General features: G+C 41.1%; 4 protein-coding genes, 2 long non-coding RNA genes and 2 other non-coding genes across 15 annotated transcripts; 3 read left to right on the forward strand and 5 right to left on the reverse strand.

The window, feature by feature from the left end:
* Window positions 1-676: 676 nt before the first annotated feature.
* Window positions 677-747, reverse strand: Trnag-gcc (transfer RNA glycine (anticodon GCC)). Its single transcript has one exon. It is a non-coding gene; the product is annotated as a tRNA-Gly (tRNA).
* Window positions 748-1071: 324 nt separating this feature from the next.
* Window positions 1072-1143, reverse strand: Trnad-guc (transfer RNA aspartic acid (anticodon GUC)). Its single transcript has one exon. It is a non-coding gene; the product is annotated as a tRNA-Asp (tRNA).
* A 352-nt stretch (window positions 1144-1495) lies between these two features.
* On the forward strand, window positions 1496-9347 carry LOC139815539 (27 kDa hemolymph protein-like). Its single transcript, XM_071782514.1, has 4 exons — window positions 1496-2093; window positions 6674-7156; window positions 7414-7582; window positions 7765-9347. The coding sequence occupies exons 1-4, from the start codon at window positions 2054-2056 to the stop codon at window positions 8048-8050; spliced, it is 978 nt and encodes a 325-aa protein (XP_071638615.1). The 5' UTR covers window positions 1496-2053; the 3' UTR covers window positions 8051-9347.
* Window positions 2081-4978, reverse strand: LOC139815544 (uncharacterized). Of its 2 annotated transcripts, none has more exons than XR_011732754.1 (3): window positions 4716-4978; window positions 3990-4177; window positions 2081-3634 (listed from the first exon to the last, which is right to left on the reverse strand). It is a non-coding gene; the product is annotated as an uncharacterized lncRNA (long non-coding RNA). The 2 variants fall into 2 exon arrangements; XR_011732753.1 differs by having other exon boundaries at window positions 2081-3648.
* Window positions 7255-7828, reverse strand: LOC139815545 (uncharacterized). The gene is made up of 2 exons (XR_011732755.1): window positions 7710-7828; window positions 7255-7627 (listed from the first exon to the last, which is right to left on the reverse strand). It is a non-coding gene; the product is annotated as an uncharacterized lncRNA (long non-coding RNA).
* A 481-nt stretch (window positions 9348-9828) lies between the features above and the next one.
* Window positions 9829-14506, forward strand: LOC139815538 (interferon-related developmental regulator 1-like). 2 transcript variants are annotated; one of them, XM_071782513.1, is made up of 6 exons: window positions 9829-10082; window positions 12063-12535; window positions 12707-12960; window positions 13045-13288; window positions 13410-13625; window positions 13705-14506. In XM_071782513.1, exons 1-6 carry the CDS (start codon window positions 10049-10051, stop codon window positions 13789-13791), a joined length of 1308 nt encoding a protein of 435 aa, XP_071638614.1. In that variant the 5' UTR covers window positions 9829-10048; the 3' UTR covers window positions 13792-14506. The 2 variants fall into 2 exon arrangements, with proteins under 2 accessions (XP_071638614.1, XP_071638613.1); XM_071782512.1 differs by lacking the exon at window positions 9829-10082 and adding an exon at window positions 10967-11021.
* On the reverse strand, window positions 13850-18306 carry LOC139815537 (uncharacterized). Of its 6 annotated transcripts, none has more exons than XM_071782510.1 (6): window positions 18083-18303; window positions 16752-17470; window positions 16541-16663; window positions 16261-16446; window positions 16024-16185; window positions 13850-15493 (listed from the first exon to the last, which is right to left on the reverse strand). In XM_071782510.1, the coding sequence occupies exons 1-6, from the start codon at window positions 18120-18122 to the stop codon at window positions 15215-15217; spliced, it is 1509 nt and encodes a 502-aa protein (XP_071638611.1). In that variant the 5' UTR covers window positions 18123-18303; the 3' UTR covers window positions 13850-15214. The 6 variants fall into 6 exon arrangements, 2 of the variants coding, with proteins under 2 accessions (XP_071638611.1, XP_071638610.1); XM_071782509.1 differs by having other exon boundaries at window positions 16752-17482; window positions 18083-18302; XR_011732750.1 differs by having other exon boundaries at window positions 15351-15493; window positions 15886-16185; window positions 16752-17482; window positions 18083-18306.
* Window positions 18307-18319: 13 nt separating this feature from the next.
* LOC139815541 (NADH dehydrogenase [ubiquinone] 1 alpha subcomplex assembly factor 3) lies at window positions 18320-20020 on the forward strand. Its single transcript, XM_071782519.1, has 3 exons — window positions 18320-18739; window positions 19099-19213; window positions 19287-20020. The coding sequence occupies exons 1-3, from the start codon at window positions 18687-18689 to the stop codon at window positions 19683-19685; spliced, it is 567 nt and encodes a 188-aa protein (XP_071638620.1). The 5' UTR covers window positions 18320-18686; the 3' UTR covers window positions 19686-20020.
* The last annotated feature ends 212 nt before the right edge of the window (window positions 20021-20232 follow it).

The raw sequence follows: 20232 nt of genomic DNA on the forward strand, positions 1-20232 counted from the left end.
GCACGTAATAGTGCAGATAAGCTCAACGCTCTTCTGGGAATGAGAGCGACGCTTCCGTGAAATTCGTTCCGCTAAGCAAAATTCTCGAAATTAACATCGAAGCGAAAGTAACGGCTGTAAAAAAAAGACATAATGTGAATACGGTATACATGTATGTATATGCAGTATATATTTATTCTTTCTTGCCAATAAAATTATTATTATTTTTTCTTAATAAAATAAATTTCTTCATCACTTTATTTGTATATGATATGGCTTCGTTTGAAACCGAAGTTTAAATGTGCGAACGTGTACTGCAACGCACACACAATCTTTGCTATATACCCACGGTATCAATAACGATAAGCACGCGCGAGACCTGGTTTACGATCGTTACGTAAATCAACGACTATAGCTGCTACAATAAAATATACCTTTGAGGACTGCTCTTCGGAGGACGCCCTGCAAAGATAACGATATATTTTCTCAATAGAAACTTAAAGTATTTTAATCCCTGCACGTACTTAAATTTACAGATACAATAAATCAGGGAAAATGTATCTCTTATGTGGCACGTACACGAGGCGAAAAGTCCACAACTATTATGAAGTATATTGAATTAAATAACATTTGCAGTGCGTTATTTAACAATTAATAGTGCACGATACAAAAAAAAGTAACAGCATGAAAAAAAAATTGCATCGGCCGGGAATCGAACCCGGGCCGCCCGCGTGGCAGGCGAGCATTCTACCACTGAACCACCGATGCGCGATGTAGAATCTTACTCAACATGCATAAGAAGTAGTAGCATAAACTAGATTTTCAAATTTACCACATATATGCTTATAATATTGTACTTATCATTTTATAACTTTTACAATCTGTATCGCGACTAACAGTTCGCTCTAAAACATCCTCTGTCTGAACCTGCTAACGTACCTATAATATGTCTATATATAATCAAAAGATAAAAATATCAGAACTAGAAATGACTCTAAATTTCTAGAATAAAAATTTTATAATACACGTATAGCGATCTTTATCCATTATATGTATTAAAATTACACGTGCTAATTTGAAAAAAAAAAAATCCTCCCCGGCGGGGAATCGAACCCCGGTCTCCCGCGTGACAGGCGGGGATACTGACCACTATACTACCGAGGACTTGACGTTAACGTACCTACACGTTGTGATACATATGGGACGAAAATCAAGCGCTCGCAAAATAAACAAAACTTGATTAATTTTATCAAATGCTAAATTTACATTGATATCATTCGATAAATTTAACATGCTGATATATATTTACGGGGAACTCCTACAGCGATTATGGTGAGATATCCGTCGCGGACTGTAACGTCGCTACCGACGCGTCATTTACCGACCTTGGTCGCGGTCAGCAACGAAATTTCGTAGTTCGTACATCGCGCGGATGCAAGATGGCGCGTGCGTATAAAATTAATGGTATGTACATACACGCGCCGAGACCGAGAGTTCAGTGCAGGCAGTGCAGTGTGCGTGTGCAGTTCAGTTCAGTCAGAGTGATCGTCGTGGAGGGTAGGTTGTAGGTGTGTTGTTCTGTCCTTATCTCTTTCTTCCCCCCGTTTATCTCTCGGTGCCTCTCACTTACTCCCTCTCTCTGTTTATCTATCTCCCTTTCCTTGCATCCACCTCCACCCCTTCTCTCTGTTCACTGTTGTTGCCAGCTAACGGTGGAGCGAAGTAGTGGAAGTGGACACGTCTCGGTCTCGGTCTCGGTCTCGGTCTCGCCCGTCCGTAATAAAGGATCGGTGACGCGAAGTGGGCTGGCCGCCCGCGCGTACAAGCATTGCAGGCATTTCTGTACGGCTGTACTTTGTGTCGCGCGAGGACTGAGGACTGAGGAGTGCTGGGAGTGCACGCGCAGTGCGTCATCCGAGGTGTGCGACGTGCGACGTGCGTGCGCGCGTGAACTCGACAGTCGACCGTGCCACCGGTGCCCCGTGCCGCGGACAGCGATACCAAGCGATACCTTCGCGTCGCCTCCTCTCTCTCTCTCTCTCTCTCCCGCCGTCGTCGAAGGTCCGCAGCCAAAATGAAGTGCACCACGTTCACTGCCGTAGCGTTACTTCTCGGTACGTTTGGAATTACTTTGTCCAGTCATATTCTCACACATTTCACGGATTTATTTATTTATTTTTATGTCCGAATCTCACTTGGCTACAACGGCGCGATCTTACAACCCAGTCAACTAGAATCGGTGCCAATCAGCGGATAAGACATTTTTTCAGCCCTCATCACTGTTGTCTTATCTTCTTCTTGGCTAATATTCATTACGTTCTATTCTAGTGTAGATTAACTTTAATCTCGATTTAACTTATCTCACTTTTTATCTTTTTCTACGTCGTAAAATTAGGAGAAGACAAAAACTAAATTAAATCGAGATTAAAATATTAATTTGCATTGATAAAAATGAATATAATACATATATGCATGTGTTCGATTAGATACAGATACAGCATAATCTTGATCAAGTATTTGCGGAATGAAATTTCCGCGCCTTTGAACGTTAACAGGATATTATAAATCGCCGAGTTAGATTGATGGTTTTGCACACAGTTTTAGCGAAAGATTCGTTTAGACGGTCTATAAGAAAGTCGCTTGTCGCACGTGAAGGGTACGTGGTGGCATAGAAACGATAAACCGAGAAAGTCACAACTATCACGCGGAAACAATGATAAACGTCATCCGGAGAACGTCCGGGAACGCGTTAGTCAAGTACACGAGGAAGTCCACGTAGGTGTCTAAATGCTTTCTTGACATACCGTAGAAAATAAAAGATATACCATTTTGTTGCGTACCACTTGCACTTGAGAGACACTTGAAAATTATTTTAAACCTATGCCATTCTTACCGTTGATCAAAGAACGGGAACGAGCGTAACGTTTAAATTCTTGTAATATTACAAGCCTGTGATATCCCGTGAACGTTCCTCGTGTTTGATAATATAATACACAAAGTACGCTGTATAGACAAACTGTAGGGTATCAAGAAACTTGGAAAGAACGTCAATAGGTAGTTTATCCGTTAACGCTCCAACGTGCGAATGCGATATAGAGTAGGTGCTCTTATTTAGGTTCCTTTATCAAGGCGAACTGCGAAGGGATGATGATGCTGCTCGCGAAAAGACGATGATGTTGATAGCATCGTTTTGCCGTCGGTTTATAGATCGGATGTCAGAAGTCACGTCCGTTGTATGCCGTGCTGTAAATATGATTAGGCGAAGCAAAACAAAATTTTCTGAAACATTAAAATTGGAACGTGTAAATTCAAATATCTTATTCTTGGATGACTTACGTACTTGGGCAGATTATGCGTACGAGCAACTAACGTGCACTGTCCTGAAATGGTTCGAAGACAGACCGTCGTTATCATAATTTTTACGTACTACGTATATGCCGGTCACACACGGCACACGGTTCGTGCGATGACGTAATCTGCACGCGAGTACCACTCACCACTGGCATCTTTTTCTTCAACGACGATTAATCGTATTACGTTTAGCTCGGTTCAGCTATTCGCTGAATACGAACGTGTCGGCCTTGATCGAAATTTCCACGTGGAATTATGATCACCCTTATTATAAGTCACCCTTGGGATTGATCGGATACGTCGGCTAGAACGTGATCTCTTTGAAATAAGAAGTACGTGATTTAGAAATTATAGATAATTTTGAGATATGGAACGAATAATGGATACTCATCGTCATTTTATACTCTATAATGACTCGATTAGTTACTCCTACATCGAAATAACGGCGTTTGTTGAAGGATGGATAGTAATTTTCATATATTTGAATGTATTGCGCGTGCGAACGTATGGCCGACTTCACAGCCTGTCGCGCAGGTAAATGAAAATAAATCAAAATAGACCCTCGCGTGGTGGCTCGTTAAGTTATTTAGCCAAATTGTTTTCAAAACTTATCATTATTGATACGTAGATATTAAGTATACGTCGCTATTGAAGCTTACTCGTTGATCGTCTTCTTCCATCAGATCCGTCATTGGTTCACGATAACGTTTGATCGTTGATCGGCAAGTTTTTAATACAGTGTTCAACGCACTTTGCTCCATGATTACGCATTTAAATGTGATGCTCGAACCTTGTCATTATATCAGCAAACATCGGGTAGCTCTCTCGTTATCTTCGACGTATCCAACTATATTAATAATCAGGTTGCAATACGTATTATCATCCGTCAAGTTAGAGAGTCTGACATTTTATTAAATCTCCGTCGACTTCTCTATTAAATATCGTAAATTTTTAAACGTAGGCGTTTAAGAAACGGAATCTGGGTAAATATTTTATCAAATGGAACGATATTTCTTTTTTCAACATGATAAGCAAAATTTCCTCGTAAAATTACTTCTAAATTAATTTGAAAATGTCGCGTTCGTCAACACTTAACGTTTTGCCTTTATTTCTCCAGTCTCCGTGAATTTCCGTCATCGGGATCAGGATCAGGTCGGGATCATGCGTTAGCGTGCGTGTGCAGGCTTCTGAACCGTTTGGTCTGCGTGTGAGCTTTACGATATTATTTCGACTAAATCAGTGCAGATTTACATCCATTCATTTTTTTTGTTATTAAAATGTAAGCCTTTGTCGGTTTAGCGCGCGCGGAAGACGAAGTCGTTGAATGCGAAATTTTGGTGAACGCACGACACGATGCTTTCATTGCGCAACAGTTTGCCACGTACCTGTTACTGTTATACGTGCGAAGAGGAGTCGAAATATGAACGATTTATCGTCGTCAGCGGGGATCCATACGCCCTCCAGAGATCGCCCGGCAAATAGTAGAAGACGCTTGTCGACGTAACACGTCGTACACGTTTGTTGAAATTAATACGATTGTGTTTATCTGACGGATATATATTCACAGAAACTCCACGTATGTTTGAGAATCGCTGAATAAGATTACGCAATGCGCGTTTCTGTTTAGAGGTAAACGAGAAAAGACCGCGTGAAGCGGCACGATAGTTCTGACGTAAATAAATTTGAAATAAGATAAGAGAAAACTTCGCTTTGTCTTCGATCTAAAAAGATTCCCTGATCTATCACGTGCCAGATCAAAATCCATGGAGATATGACGTGCAGCTACCTAGTTACTATCTTGTAGAAATGTAGACCGATCGAATAGAAATAATTATCTCTTTTTTTTTTCTTTAGCGATGACTCACGTTTAGACACATCTTTGTCCGGTTTCAAAACTTGGCTTATTATTTTCCCCAGATATAGTTGATAATACCGTATTACTCATCATGGCGAGATCTGAGAGATCTGCTTTACACGACGGCGATGAAAAGAGAAACAGCAGCGGCTTCCTCGGTGTATTGTCGATACGAAACGTCGAACATCGACGGATCAAAATACTCGGCAAAAATTGAAAGAGACGTGTTTATAAGGTCGGTATGATAGTTGGGCAGTGTTCCATCGTGGAACATTTCCTGCGCGAAAAATGCAACAAGGGAGAAAGATAAAACGGGTCCACTCATTGAAGGCTGAGTAATACGGATACAAAGTCCATAGATTATGCATTTTGACCTCGCGGCCACGAGGAAGCTTCGCAAGGAAGCGTGCTCCAAACAAAGATCTCTTGAGCAGCCTTGCTGTCGTCATCGGAACGATACAATATATAACTTAAGAGATAAAATCTATTAATCGCGTGAAGACGTCGGAGATAAAATTTGGAGAAGTCTGCTCGCTCGTTTTCAATCTTACGTTACTCGCGTGGAATGTATTTATTATACACCCTAACGTTATATCTTAATTTTCATTGTTCTCTGTGATAATTTACAAATAAAGATTGATAATATCATATGTATCTTTTAAAAGATGAGTGCAAAAGTTCTTCTTTGTGAACGTGTAAATAATTTATGCAGACGTCGATCAATAAAAAAAATTTCACTGAATTTAAATTTCTAAGGCTAAAGTACTTATGCTTTACCCTCCGCGAGTATAACATAGGGTTAAAGAAAATTAAAAATATAGCGACGAATTTAATATTGAAGCTTAAAAACAGTAGATGTATAACAATGGCTTGATATCTCACTCTTACATTTAATGAATAGTTATTTGTATAATGAATAGTTATTATGTAATTAACTACAAGCGCGTGACTGCAATAAAAAATGAAAATTGTCCTGTGTTTTTTCCTCTTTATTTTACTAGCGTATACTTTTGCAGATCACATCGTATACATCTACGGAATAAGTCACGCCTGGTAAATTACGATAAAACTACAACAACAAAATGTGCTTTGCGAAAAAATGCGAGATGATTGCGCGAACAAAATATCAGAAAAACATCACGCGGCAAACGTGATACATGCATATTATTGTACTATGTAGTTTTCAGCTGTTAATCTACGAAGAATTTTTGCGGCTCTCATAGAACATCACGTCTCTTTGCGACCGATATAAAATCGTTATATCCTTGTGCAGTATTAGATGCTAACGTGCGACAACGTCGTACTATTCTAAATGCAAATCAACTTCCAAACTATAAACAACAACACTATCAAGTATTTCATATCAGAGTCGTAATATCGTGTATAATCCCAACGGAAAAACGTAACGATATAATGCTACAATATGAAAGAAAAATATTCTTTAATGAATTTTATTTCTGAATGTGATATCGTTTCCTTGTTTCACAGGTATCATTGGATGTACGCATTCGCAAGAGAAAGAGACGTTACCATCTGCCGACGAGGTTCTGCAACAAGTCAGCAACGTGGTGGGCGACGTCCCAGAATTGAAGAACGTGAACACATCGGCGCTACCCTCCATCGAAGAGGCGAAAAATCTTTTTAAGGAGAAGTGTACAAAAAACGGCGGACCAAAAGCATTCGAGGATGCTCATCGCGCGCAAATTGATATGGCAGATTGTCTTCGGTCGCTCATCAACATTACGGAACTCCAGGCGGAGATGGAAAGGTACAAGCCGACCGGCGATTTGGATATTGTCTTCAAGAACTACTGCAGCAAGCGCGCCACTCTGCGAGCTTGCGTGAGCAATTTCACGCAGACGGTGGAACAGTGTCTGGACGAGAAGGAGAGGGAGAACAAGAAAATAGTGCTGAACATAACCGACTCGCTGCTCGAGTTCATTTGCTTCAAGGAAGGCGATAGGATCGCTCGTATGTGTGAATCGATGGTTTTATTTAACGTTTTATTACGTTTGTAACAATAATATCAAATTCCATAGACATCTATTGTATATAAGAAACGTTTGAGGAACATTTCTAAAATCAGAGAGTCTTAAAAAAAAGTTATACTTTTCAAATAAACTTTTTAAAGATTTTTCTGGAGGTATCTTTTAGACGCTTCTCGCTTCTCGTGGCCGTATTATGGCTAACGTTACATTAGTTTGAGTTACATCACCCACGTTTTGCAGTTTTCATCTCAGCTGGAGGACCAGAATGCTTCCAATCGAAGCAGCAAGCGATTCAGGATTGTGCCAACCGTACATATGGTGGTTACGTACCAAGAACCGATCCAACTACAAATGGTTTAGTGGGACTAGAGAGTCTGCCGTCACTGACTTTTGGTATCAAAGAATGCAGGTGAGCCGCGCGCCAAGTTTACGAGTTTGTTCCTTTCCAATATTCCTACCACGTTGAACATTTATATTCAAAATCTTGCACGTTTGATGAGATATGAAGTTCAACACAGTTAATATTGATATTTTACCACATTCTTCTCTACGGGATGGAAAAACTTATATTTTGCTCGATACATCGCGCAGGGACATGACTGTACTCCAAAGCTGCGTTGTGGCGGAGTTGGAAAAGTGCTCGGATCCCACGCCTGCAAATATAATGGATTCTATATTTAATTTCGTCAGGAGAGTGACGCCGTGCGAGAATTTACTCAACGCAGCACAAAGCGCTGCTGCTACCGGCACACAGTCTGGATCTAGCGCTTCGCATATGGGCGCTCTTTCAACCATAGCGATTCTATCTATCGTTTTGTCTCTTGTAACAAGCTACGGTAGCTCTATCAGTAGCTCGTACAATATAAACACATTATAAAGAATGTTCAAAATACCTGAAGATATGGTGAACAGAGATAATATGAAAGTTTATACGTAGCCATGGATCAAGGATATATATTATGCTTTACATTTTTATGCTTTTTTTCTACGTGTACAAGTCTTTCTTATTCTTTTACAAAACGAGGTTTACGTTGAGGTCTTTTTCTCGCATAGACATACTTTCTCTTATTTCGAAAGTAATATACGTTACGTTGTTTAATACTTAATGTACGTACGTTAATATGCAAGTATTCAAGTTAAATTCCCCGATAGGACACGTGCGCAAATGTACAATACGTGCACATCGCTCAACTGAGAGGACGTTCACAATACGTGCACTAAAATGATGACGTCCTAACACTGCTGTTTTACTGCTGTATAATCTAACGTTCTACAAGTATTGTTGCAAATATTGAGACACGTGCAGCATTTCAAATTTTATCCAGATTTTGTCAAATAATTTTGTAAATCTTTTCCGGGATTGAAATCGGGATTGAATACTGGTTTTTTTTATTGATATATATGCATGAGAAATCTAAGAAGTTGGAAATTTAGATATTTGACTCAAAAATATCAAAAACGGTTTACACGTATATAGGCCCTTTCCTTTAATGGCTACTCAAATCAAAGTTATATAACAAATATGAATATATTGCTATATATTTTATATGTCCACGTTTATTATATATAAGAATATTTTTATTTATGTGGTTATATTTATGTAACTACTTACACCTGTTACTTGCTACATTATGCAAGTAAAACGTGTAACAAGTGAAGTAATACGTTTGATTAAAAAAAAATAAAAAATATTTTACATTATATCTGATGAATCGTCGTACTAGTATCACGTTTACGTGAATACATTTTTTGTACATGTTCCAAAAACCTTAGATAAGATTTTAGGTAACTTTGCGTTTTACAAATAAGACATCTTTGTTTCAATAACGTCAGATTTTTATTACACGTATAGATTTTTTTAGAGAACACGTTACAAATTAACAACGTGTGATGTTAGGTCGTAAAAAGCTTTTACTACTTTGTACGGTCGAAGAATAAAGCAGTATTGCTTGTAGATCAGTTTAGACGTAACAAACTCGCATGACATTTTTACCGATTTAAGATGCAAACACGTGGATGTTACGCGATCACGTGTTCACGTACTATAGAAATACAAATGCGATATAAGTTACGGCAAATGTATCTTAACGCATAGTTTAATAAGTACCAAAGTGTTTGTATTTACTTTGTTAAGGCAATGTATTTAATAAACTCAGTACCTTTTTTACAACCAAGCTGTCGTGAGCTTTTTACGTTAAACCGGTTAAACTGTTTACAGATGTTGGAGCATTTATGATTTTTCCATATATTCAAAAGATCTTTATTTTAATTTTTAAGATGCTTTCTCTCTATTTAAAATCTACGTATTTAAGTCTTCGAGATGTAACGGTAAGGACACGTTTTAATATCGTTGACTCTCGTCGATTGATTTCACGTCCACATATATTGTGCAAGTAGTCGCTAAGGTTAACAGATTGAAAATCCCGCGCCGATAGCCGCACGCGAGCGCGCAACTTGAATCGCTCGCGAATCTGCGCCATCTGCGCGGGCTTGACGAAGCGTAGGAAATCGTGAGCTTGCATGAGCTCCGCGTGGCTCGCGCAAGTCGCGCAATGATCGCATTTCGGGCGTCTTCGATCGCGCTCGTGGGCGGATCGAGAATGTTCGTGCATGTTCGGCCGTTCGGCGGGGCCAGCGCCAGGGAGACTGAGGGAGAGAGACGGACGGCCAGTGCACTTGAGAAAGCCATCGTAGGCTGTCTCGACGTGTATGTTCTGAACGCTCCGCAACATGTTAATGAGTTTTCGTCTGCTCCCAACGAAAAATTCACGTGGCGTATTCAGTATACGAAAGAAAGACATTAGTTCGAGACATTTACCCTCTTGATCGAGTCTTTTACCTAGTACCAATTGTGTGATAAGGAGGCTGAGGAACGATGCCAGGCAAAGGGGGCAGAAGAGGAAAGTACGGTAAGCACCACTCACTACTGACTATGGCTCATCTTCGCCGAGTATGACGTATAACGTCGTTATCTCGTCCGGAGCCTACGATCTGGCGAGAGAAACGCGCACGTGACGCGCTCGACATTATTAAATTATCGATTCGCGCCTCCGTCCGTCCGTCCGTCCGTCCGCCCGTCCGCCCGTTTGTCCGTTCCGAATGATTTTCACGTATCCGGAATGGAAGTCTTATTTATTTCGTCGACTTACGTCACGGCGCGACGCCTCGTCTTGCCCGCTTTGTCTTAATAAACACCTTTCTTTGTTCCTCCCCGTCTTCGCGTTCCTCATCGCGACTCGCGGCCCTTTTTGGCGCGCGAAAACGCGAGCGGGCTCCATGCTCCATCGAGACCATGGCGGACGCGATATTCCCATGTGACTCTCATGCCTCTGAGCGCTCTGAGCCTCTGACGGCCCTGACAGCCGGACGAACCAAGTCCACCTTCGGGAACTTCGAAGGGCATTCGCGCTCGCGGTTGAAAAAAAAAAATGCGCAATTTCCGTAAGAGGTTATACGAGATATCGCAAAGAGCCACGAGGCGTGACGAGATACGCGAATCATACGTGCGTCACAATACGTGGTTGCGCACGTTTTCGACGGTAACGACGACGATAATTACTAGCGAGTACCGGGATGATCGATCATACGAGACCGAGACGAAGATATCCTACGTGACACGTGACTCGCGCGATTGCGATATATGTGGGAGTGGGGTGGGATATACGCGTATCTTTTTTGCCTTTGTCTTTTTTGCGCTCGAAACAAAAGTTTTTTCGCCCCTTTCTTTATTCTCGCAGTCTCGCTTTATTTTTAGTCGCACGCGGCACGCGGCTCGCTCGATACCTTTCCTCGATCGCAATAGGCGTGCATGCGTGAGCAGGGATTTGCGCAATCGGTAGCAATCCATGGTAATCGGTAGCAAATGGATTGTCGCCTTGTTCAAGCTTAATGACGTTTCGCACACTTCCTCAGATGTTTATCCGATGTTTGTCCTATCTCGGCCTGATGAATATTCGACTTAACTAGCGCGCGCAAAAAAAAAGGATCCTTTTCTTTGCCCCGCCTTTCCCAACTTCCTCAAGGACTCGGCTGAAACCAGAAACCACGAGGATTTTTATTATTCCCGTATTGCGCGTTTGTCGTGGATGAGTCGCGGCTTTTCAACTTTTTTTTTTGTTTGTTTGCTTCTCCGTCGACGAATCGGTGATAGCAACAATCTTCTTCCACTCGATAAAACTCGTATGCGATTCGGGAATTACCGAATTTAACGACTGGAATTTATTTAATTTCCGTAGGATGATTTTAATATCATTTTGGCGGCGTGTTTAGGCATATTTTTTTTTTGGTGCAAATATAGAATTGTGAAAATTATAAAGAATGTAACTAACATATTTCATTTTAGCTAGACATTTCGTTCATACTTGAACGAATATTACCGTAAGGTACTGTCGTGGCACATACCGCTAACCGCTAACGAGACAGGTACAGCTGTGTACAGATTTCACATTATGTAACGTTATGACGTTCACTTTTAGCAGCTGTTATTATTTTCCTCAACTTGGGATTAACATTGCTTTGTTAAGACCTGCATAGTTTCCAACTGACGTAAGATTTTCAAACTTCGAACCTTTGTTTATCTATTATTAGCGGAGATAAGCTATTATCAAATCGCTTTCGACCGATTTCTGAGAAATGTCTTCGTTCCTCTTAATGACTCAAGAATATTAAGATCGCTTATCGTCATTAACGCCGATGGTTGTCACATATTAACGAATACATGCGAAGATCGTAACTCCATATGCGGCATCTTACTGACAAGTTGCCACGTAAAATAAAGAAATGTGTGCGCGTGTGTGTGTGTGTGTGCGTGTGCACATGTATACCCAGAAGACCACACATAAAGGTCTGGTCTGTATGAACATATTGTATGTTTCGCGTTCTGCTGACAGGTGGAAAAAGAGCTGAGTTTACATCCGATGAGGATTCGATCAACAATGATGCGTGTAGCGAGACCAGCGGCCAATCCGACAACCGTAGCGTGCTGGAGGACGCGAACGACAACGAGGTGGAGGAGCTCGCGCAGCAGGAGGCGTTCGAGGAGAAGCTGAAGGAGGCGATCGACGGTCTGACGCAGAAGAGCGCGAAGGGCCGAACTATCTGCTTCACGGGCATCGAGAAAATTTTCGCCATCAAGTACATCCCCGATTTCGTCGAGGACAGAAAAATGACCATTGCGGATGCCACGGAGCGTGGCTTGAAGAAGGGACGTGGTGACGAGCAGTCGACGGCGGCCAGATTGAGCACCCTGCTGTGCGTCCAGTTGGGCGCCTTCGAGAGCGCCGAGATGGTCTGCAGAGATCTAAAGTCGACTCTTACCTTCATCGCTAACGACAACGCAGCTTCTGTCCATGCACGCGCCGAGGTACGCAAAGAGTAATAAAAAGATGCTTACGTAGCCTAGGTCAATATTTCAATCAATATTTTTGGCGATTTTTCGATATGAGATTAGACTGCATATACTTGATCGTTAACGTCTCACATTTTGTATGGTTAATGGAATGGCAGACTTTTTACATTAATATAATGATTCCAGTGTTGCTGGGCGTTGGCCATGAATCAATTCTTATCAAGCAATGATGTGACCGACACCATGGAAATTGCACAGTTACTGTCGTCTATCTTTTCGGGCTCCTATTTGAAAGGGAACGGCGCGATCGCGAACATATCCACGGATGTGGCGGCGCTCCACGTGGCAGCTATCTCATCGTGGACCCTGCTTCTAACAGTTATGAATTCCGCGGATATCTACAATTTGCTCGCGAGCGGCAGAACGAACAGTTACATGCCGTAAGTCATCGATCGTCGAAACGTATCGGGAGCGCGCGCGGTTGTCAAACGTCGACGATAAACAAGCGAAACGTTCTCTTTCAGTTCGCTCAATCGATTGCGCGAATTGCTGGAATCGCCACATCTCGACGTACGCTTGTCAGCCGGCGAAGCGCTGGCGGTGATATTCGAACTCGGTCGCGCGTTCTCCTGCGACTACGAGCAGACGTGGGCGCTCGACCTGGTCGAAATTCTCAAGGAACTCGCCACGGATTCCAACAAGTACCGCGCTAAGAAAGATCGCAAACAGCAACGCGCTAATTTTAGAGATATTCTGCGTTATATCGAGGTAAGTTATATTGCGCTATTTACTCGAACAATATGTTTGTCCGTTTTAAAATCGAAACTCGCGATGATCGCCGATGCCAAGATAAAATAAGGAGACACTACACGATTCGTTTTACTTCTAGGAAGACGTCGTTCCGGAGATGCACGTGAGATTCGGCCAGGAAACTCTGTATTTAGAGGGATGGTGCGCGAGGACTCAGTATAACGCTTGCTGCCGGCTATTAGGCCCCGGTATCAATATCCATCTTGCTGAAAATCAACTCCTGCGCGAGATTTTTCACCTTGGCAACAAAGTTCTACCTCCACCGATCACGATCAAAACGAGTAAATTAGAGAGAGTAAGTATCCGAGTAAAAGCGATCATTCGCGTTTTAAGTAATAACGCTAAATATAATTTCCTCCCTTTTCGACTTGTAGACATTGATGAACGCGGCCGCGTTCAAGGCACGCACCATTCAGCGCAATAAGAATCGCGACAAACGATCTGCAGCTATGGCACCGTAATCACACTTCTATTCCTATGCTGGTTGTCTCATTTTAGTGTAATGCAAGTATATTTAAATTTTTTTCTTTTTTTTTTTTTAATTTATTGTAGCTACATTCAATAGCGTAAAATTGCTGTTTCTCAATCAATTTTCAAGTCGAAATTGTACAGAATTATTCCATATGATGTACGTTCTTTCTTCTTGCATAAATTCCGTCGGTGTAAACATGTGATTTATGTCGTCGCTTTAACGGCTATATTTATTTAGTGATATTTAATAAAATCTACGTGTATATACAAGTCGAAATATGTGTATATACAATTGTAATGCTGGTAACAATGATTGCATTTCGCATAAATTATTTCAGTACGTGTGTTAAGTGTTTTTATCAATTCGATCACGCGATCATGTCGAATCGGTGATATCTTTTGAACTGTTATCATTGTTGTTTTTCTCTTAGATATGTATATTATACATGTGTTGATTTTGTAATGAAAAATTGCACGTTTTAATCTTTTTATATTAATAATACACCTATAGATTGAATTATAACGTCTGGTTTAAAAATGGATTATAATATGCAAACTGATGGACGTATTTCGTATATAACAGTTAACACATACACAAGATGTACGAAATATTTATTAGCATTGTACATACGTATATGTAAGTTGTGTAATGACGTATTAAACTAGAACGTAGATTATATAAAGATAAACGTCATCATAAAATTACCCGTTTTATTATTATATCTTTCTCTTTGGAGAACAGTCCAACAAATGTCTAACAAATCCCTTTATCTTCGGCGGTTAACAATGTCGATCACAGTCATGTACAACAATCACAAAATCATATAATGATACCTTTTTAATTAAGTACATTTCAATCTCTTTCGATATATCCGCGATAACAATTTTTACAATCACGATTATAACACAGTGGTACATAAAAATAACAGTTGCATGTAATTACAGGATTTACCACTAATATTAAGCGTACAGTCATGGCAACCAATCTACAGCCTCATTTCATTATATATAAATAATATATATATATATATATAAATATAATAAATTAATATATAATTATATATAAAAATATTTCAGAACTAAAAAATATAGGCAACGTCTCATTTGCACATGTTACGGTAAAAACAATTTTTACTACGTGTATACTCATTAGTAAATATACTTACTCCAAGTTTCAGTTATTTAATGAAATATGGTTTTTATTTATGGCCAACGTAAAATGATACTACGACGTGTGTATATTTTTGCTATATTAGATTAGAATAGCACGTACATACATTTGTCAGTAAAAATATCAATGTATGTTTTAGTATTGTTATTGATTTAATACTTGATTTGATTATATCGATTATTTAATATTTGATTATATTGATTTGTTTTTACCGTAACACATAAAATCGCTTCATAAGCGGCTTATATGTGCAACGTGAGTATTTGCGCCTTAAATTCTTTCTCAGACAGCATATGCCATCGATAGCCCAATATTCTGGACACTTCCCTTTCCGTGTTCTCGTAACTACGGCTATTTACCTTGATCCATCGATAATACTCGGATGATCTATCGAGAGTTTCCGACCAGGCTCTATCAAATCTCTTCAGGACTACGTTTCGCCGAACGTACAAACAGCGTAAGCATTTCGCGGTAGAGACAATCTCTAAAATCGTAGCGGTCGATATTTTATCTCGGATCATCTGTGGAAGAAGTGTTATTTGTACGCTATATTATATATAAATCGATAGGAACTTGCGGCGTATGATAGAACAGCAGCGTCTTTTCTAAATTTTTTTTAGTTCGTGTTATATCAGGCGTCCAGAAGCTAAATAGTTAACGACTTGGTAACATCGTGTATCTAAATGAATTTCGCAGATTTAGAATTTTATCGAGTTCGAGTTCTGAATGGTTCATATCTCATACACAGCTATTCACGTAACTGTTTACCTAAATGTAGAAAGAAGAACATTTCTACATTTTGGAATACATTACGATGAAAAAGACAAAAGTTTTGTAGAACATTTAACATTCTGACTATTTAGCACGCGCAACATCGGGATAAGTAAGCCTACGATAGTTAGGAGGAACTTACACTCACACAATAGCAAGAAAGACTTTCATAATGTGTAAAGGTACGAACGCATGCCAGCATGTCGTAAAGTCGCGTTGTTAACATCAGTGTTTTAGGAAAGCTATCACAAGCTTTTTGGATTCAAATACAAAATGCTACCAGTGTATGCAGATTCGGGCACATTCGGCAGAACTGCACTAACGGCTCGTCCAATCTCTTAGCGAAACTCCTGTGCAGATAGTATCTCGTTACTCCCTTGAAAGCGTACACCCGTATCGTCGACTCGAAGAACGTTCCGTGGAACACCATGGACGGCGAAACCTGCGGAACATTAGTAGGATGAAGACGTTTCGACGTTTTGCTCTCCGATATAAAAATGCATATTATCTCGCTAACTTGAGTATTTGGATTATCCAATACTATACTATGACACGGTATGACACTGTGTTCCAATAAATCGATAGGATTTCTGCCCAGGTTGATAGGCAAAAGGATATCCGTGGCTTTATAACTCTCTATCTCAAAGTGTACTTTTAAATAGGGATTGTTTGCTTTCATCTTGATCCAAGACGATCTTTTTGGCTGAAATAAAAAGCTGAATGAATATATCTGTCGATGCAAAAGGCGTAATGTATGCGCACAGTATGTACTAACTAGAGTACGGAATTATACGTACCAATCTTATGGTAGTGTCTTTCGGACTATATCGATTTTGCAGGATATGAAGGTGCCTTAATTTTGTGTAACCTATCAGCTCTATTACATCCTCGTGCAAATTTTGGGGACTAATAACTAAAACCTGCAAGTATTTTAAATGTGAAATGAAATATCAAGAATATATTGATATCTACCAACTGAATATCAGTACATACTTGACGTATACTTACATTTAAGTTAACGAATACTCCTACATGTAATAACGGACAATAGTAACGTGTGGTGTTTATCAAAATCAATTTCGACAAGGTCTGAGTACAGTTCATACAGATATCGTCCATCAAGTGTAACGCCTCGTTGCTCTCGAGCATTAGATCTATCAGCTCCAGGCATTTAAGATTCTGTAGGTTTCTCATGAGCCTCTTGAGAGCTTCGAGCAGTTTCCCACCCGTGCCGAAAACTCTGATTCGATCGGGATCATCCCTGTTCGCCATGTTGCAGGGAAAGGTAAACTTGAGCCTGCGAATATAGGTACCCACGCCGGCAACGGACGTGTTGTCGGAGCCCTGCCGTTCGGCGTACCAGGATATCATGTTCATGAATTCGTAAAGATTGTAGAAATTCAGCATGGGCTCGAATACGAGCGTGCGGAAGTTCCTCCCGACTTTGTTCAAGCAGGTGGACGTTCTTATGTGATCCAGGACGTACTGCCAGCCGCTGTAGTAGTTGAACTTGCCCCGCGTGAGAGTGGTGTCCTCCAGGGTAAACGTTGACCATACGTTCTGCAGCTTGAAGGCGCGATACCACGCGCGGCACACCAGGGACGCATAGTAACGCTCGCGAATGCTCAGATACGAGAATATCTCCTCCAGTAGGATATCAGGTGTCTGATCCCAGGAGCTGTACTCCTTGCACAGCTTATCCTCTTCCGTGTCCTCCTCGTCCAGATCTATATACACGGCTTGTGGCAGATAAGATTCGCTTTTATAAGAACCACCTTATAAGCCTAGAAATTAAACTTGTGTATCTACCGAGAGCAGTGCTATGTGTTTTCTCGCCTTGTACCGATTTCCTATTTTTACATATGTCTACCTTGAATGCCACGTATTTTTAGACGATATTAACGTCGCGTACGACGTACGCCTGATTTTTAATCGCGGTTTTCCCTCTCGTCGTTCATCGAGCTGACGTACTCCGCACGCCGCCGCGCCGGCATTCCCTACGTAACCGTAACGTTACACGTACACATACGTGCTCGCAAGTATTAAGTATTACGTCGAGACTCGAGAGGAAACTGGAAAGTTATGCACAACTATGCAGGAACAAAAGTGTGTTATTTATACGCGACAGCACGAGCGGAGTACCGCGTCTCTTTAGCTTTAGATCAAGTGCGCGAGATACCTGAAACGTAACGTCGAGGGGCATCCGGCTTTTCCGGGCCGCGAACGCGCGAGCGGCGAGGGGCGAGGTGGAAATGGCGGAATATCGATTGTTCTCGTTGATTTCTCTCGGGACTCTTGGGAGTCGGGGGCGAAAGAGAGAGAGACCATCGTACGCTCACCTTTATCCTCTTCGTCGAATTTCCAGCAGCCCTTGCTCATTTTCAATCCAGTCGCTGCTCATCGGCGTTACATTGAAATAACGTATCTTCGCTACTCTACGGAGTATTTATACGCGATATTGCTAAAAATATACTGAAAAAACGGGAAGGGGCGACCGCCGACCGCGCATCGCCATGATGCGGGACGCGGTTTTAAATCGCCGCACCCCGCACCCTGGACGGATGACGGATCACGGATCCCGTTTCTCGATTCTCGCTCGCGTGCTCGTGCGAGTTCAGCTTTGTGCGGAGAAACGTCGCGGGACGATCTCCGCTTCGGCGAGTCGCGGCTAAAAGTCGGGCGTCGGGCGGCGGAAACACCCCCTCGACCCTCGACTCGACGAGGAGCAACGAGGAGATTGTTTCCAAAAACGAATTTTCTTGCGCGCTACAACGGCGGAGGGAGTGGCGGGAGCGGGAGGAAGAGAGACGGAAAACTCGGAACTGCTCGGCTCGGAACGTCCTAACCTCGGTTTGTCACGTCGTCACAAGTCATAAAAAGCACAATAACCTCCTGAGTCTATTCGCTGCTGCAGATCTGTACTTCGCCTCGGGCTAAAACATAATGAACGTGATCGGCAAGTTGTGTCACGTAAGACGAACGCCGCGAGGTTACAGGTACGTGACGTGCGAAACACGTGTTGGTTGTAAAGAAACAAATGATTACTTCGCGCTAACGATTGTATAACATTTCCGAGTGTCGTGTGACGTTAATTCTAAGAACTTAAATACCGCGTAATCACGTTCAATAATCGTTTAATTAAACCAATAATTTTAAAACGATTGTTGAACGTGATTTACGTACCAATAAAGTATACATCGAAGAGGGGAGAGCAGCCGTTTTTCTATGTAGAATTATAAAAGAAATGACAAGCTTTTTCTTTTCCACACGTTTTCACTTTTGCTTCTACCGTTCTACGTTCGCTCGTAAGGCTCTTGCTCGTAAAGTTGCTCAAATACACCTACACGTTTCGCAGGACGTTACACGCTACACGTATAATTCAAAATGCGTACGAAGGTCCTGGTAAAACCACCGTGACGTTCATCAGCAAGGAGATCGGCACCCGACTTTTGATATCTCGCTGCGACGAGGTACGTGCATGGTTTATGTTTTACATTCAGGCAAACGTGCGTTAACTCCAACGTATGATTTCCTATTTTTCAGATGGGATTCACGTTAAACACTGGCACGAAAGTGATAGGGCCAACGGTGCTCTTTCCCAGACACGCCGTCTGCTGGAACGTTCAATCCGGCAAACATATAAATGACGCATCACTTTCGTTATTCAATGTTCTCGAGCCAAAGCCCGATCTCTTGGTCATTGGATTGGACGATCGATATGATTTCGACTATGTAAAAGATCTCCGAAAACTCGTCAAGAAGCTCGATATTGCTACAGAAATACTTTCCGTGTATAACGCGTGCACGGTATTCAATTTCGTCAACGAGGAGGGCAGGTACGTCGTTGCGGCATTGATACCACGAAAAAAGCCCGAACAACCATTGAAACTAGCACAGGGTGAGTCTGTGGAACAAATAACCGACTCTGCTAGTGCAAGATGAACGTACATATACGTGACAATTTGAAAAGACTGTATTATATTGTATAATAAAATTAATTTCTGTAAATCATATACAAGATTACAATGAAATTTTAGATTTGTTCGTTTAGTTCAAAATAAAACGTAAACGTTTCTTAAAAAGGTAATTAAAACGAGTGTTGAGATCTCGTCAGAGAAAATATAGGACAACGTGCTCGAATAAAATAAACGTACATGTAAAACTTACGTTGTGTTTCTAAAAAACGGTTCCATTATAAGACATTCTATTGCTACGTTTGTACTGTCATTATACGGAAACATATTTATTCCGGACATAAATGAAGCATAAAAACTGTCTAGATTGTGTTCTATAATACTTAAAAAAAAAAAATTACGTATAATAGCATATTTTTATTCATTTTTTATTATAAATTTTTATGAGCCGAGACGCAAAGTCCGGTTCTATACGAATCTTCCCAGCGATACAAAAAAGAGGCCAAAAAAGTTTCGTGAGGAAATGATCCCTCCGAGATGAAAAACCAGATCTATACAGTATAAGTTGTTCCTCG

Source organism: Temnothorax longispinosus, chromosome 7 (assembly GCF_030848805.1).
Source record: "Temnothorax longispinosus isolate EJ_2023e chromosome 7, Tlon_JGU_v1, whole genome shotgun sequence".
NCBI classification, from domain to species: Eukaryota; Metazoa; Arthropoda; class Insecta; order Hymenoptera; family Formicidae; genus Temnothorax; species Temnothorax longispinosus.